Source organism: Bison bison, unplaced genomic scaffold (assembly GCF_000754665.1).
Source record: "Bison bison bison isolate TAMUID 2011002044 unplaced genomic scaffold, Bison_UMD1.0 scf7180017846508, whole genome shotgun sequence".
NCBI classification, from domain to species: Eukaryota; Metazoa; Chordata; class Mammalia; order Artiodactyla; family Bovidae; genus Bison; species Bison bison.
Genome location: NW_011477081.1, coordinates 6,222 through 7,738, shown reverse-complemented (window position 1 = coordinate 7,738; position 1,517 = coordinate 6,222). Strand labels below are relative to the sequence as shown.

Here is a 1,517-nt window from a genome sequence, read left to right as displayed (position 1 = left end):
GCCTACTATTTGCTTCGTGATCTTGAGCAAGTAGTGTAACATATCTATTTTTCAGTCCCCTCACATACAAACAATGAAGATAATAGCAGTACCTGAAACTTGCCTCTGGGCTTCCCAAGGGGCACAGTGGTAGAGAAACCGCCTGCCGATGCAGGAGATGTGGGTTCGATCCCTGCGTTGGGAAGATCCCTCTGGAGGAGGCAACCCACTCCAGTAATCTTGCCTGGAGAATCCCATGTACAGAGGAGCCTGGCAGGCTGTGGTCCGTGTGGTTGCAAAGAGTTGCACATGACTGAGCATGCATGCAATACATATGGTTAATGTAAGGATTAAATGTGGTATTAGGCCAATACCAGGGCATGTCGAAGGTTGGCTACTATTTTTTTTTAATTTATTTGGGCTGTGCTGGGTCTTTGTTGCTGCCCGCAGGCTTTCTCTAGTTGCAGCAAGTAGGGGCTGCTCTTCGTTGCGGTGTGTGGGCTTCTCGTTGCCATGGCTCCTCTTGTTGTCGACCACAAGTTCTAAGAAAGCGGGCTTCAGAAGCTGCACCACACAGGCTTAGTCCCTCCAAGGCATCTGCCCGGATCAGGGACCGAACCCATGACCTCTGCATTGGCAGGTGCATTCTTAACCACTGGACAACCAAGGAAGCCCAAGTTTTGCTACGATTTTTTGAATGCCACGTGTCCTCGATTCCACAGTATTTCTAGTGTTATCTCTGTATTGGGTAAGAGCAAACAGGTTGAGGCAGTGATGAGGCCATGGTCACACGGTCGCTTGCCATACCAGAAGCAAAGTTGCTGACTTTCAATCCTGGACGAGTTTGCTGGGAACCTTCCAGAAGCATCTACAAGGGCAGTTACTTCTCCCCTAACTTTACCCCTCTCTAGGTTCACAGTCCAGTCTGAATGAGGTGGTACAGAATCTTGCAGCCACTAAATTTGTTAAGGTCGAGCACACACAGTGCATTCTGTATGTGATGCCGGAGACAGCGAGGAAACTTCTTCCTTCCCTGCCAGAGACAAAGAACTTACCTGTTGGATATGGCGCACCCAAAGCCATGTGAGTTTGAAAAAAGATGCTCTTTCACCATTGCAGTAGCCTCCCAACTTCTCTCCCCATATTCACTCTTGGCTCCCCACAATCCATTTCCAGAGTGATGCTTTTAGAGTGTGATGTGGGTTACACCCATTCACCTGCCGAAGAGCCACTGAGGTTTCTCAGCTTGCTGTTGTTGTTCAGTCGCTAAATCGTGTCTGACTTTTTGCAACTCCACAGACTACATACAGCATGCCAGGCTTCCCTGTCCTTCACCATGCCCAGGAGTTTGCTCAAACTTATATCCATTGAGTCGGTGATGCTATCTAACCATTTCATCCTAGTTGTCCCCTTCTCTCCCTGCCCCCAATCTTTCCCAGCATCAGAGTCTTTTCCAATGAGTCAGCTCCTCACATTAAGTGGCCAAAGTATTGGAGTTTCAGCATCAGTCCTTCCAATGAATATTCAGGACTGCTTTC

At 48.5% G+C, this 1,517-nt stretch overlaps 1 protein-coding gene across 1 annotated transcript in view; it reads left to right on the top strand.

Moving 5' to 3' along the window:
* Positions 1-502: 502 nt before the first annotated feature.
* The window catches only part of LOC104988614 (glycine N-phenylacetyltransferase), a 6,157-nt gene continuing 5,142 nt past the window's right edge, over positions 503-1,517 (top strand). The window contains exon 1 of the mRNA XM_010839970.1: positions 503-1,062. Coding sequence (XP_010838272.1) covers positions 980-1,062 — 83 coding nt within the window. The 5' untranslated portion in view covers positions 503-979. The remainder of the gene's footprint in view (positions 1,063-1,517) is intronic.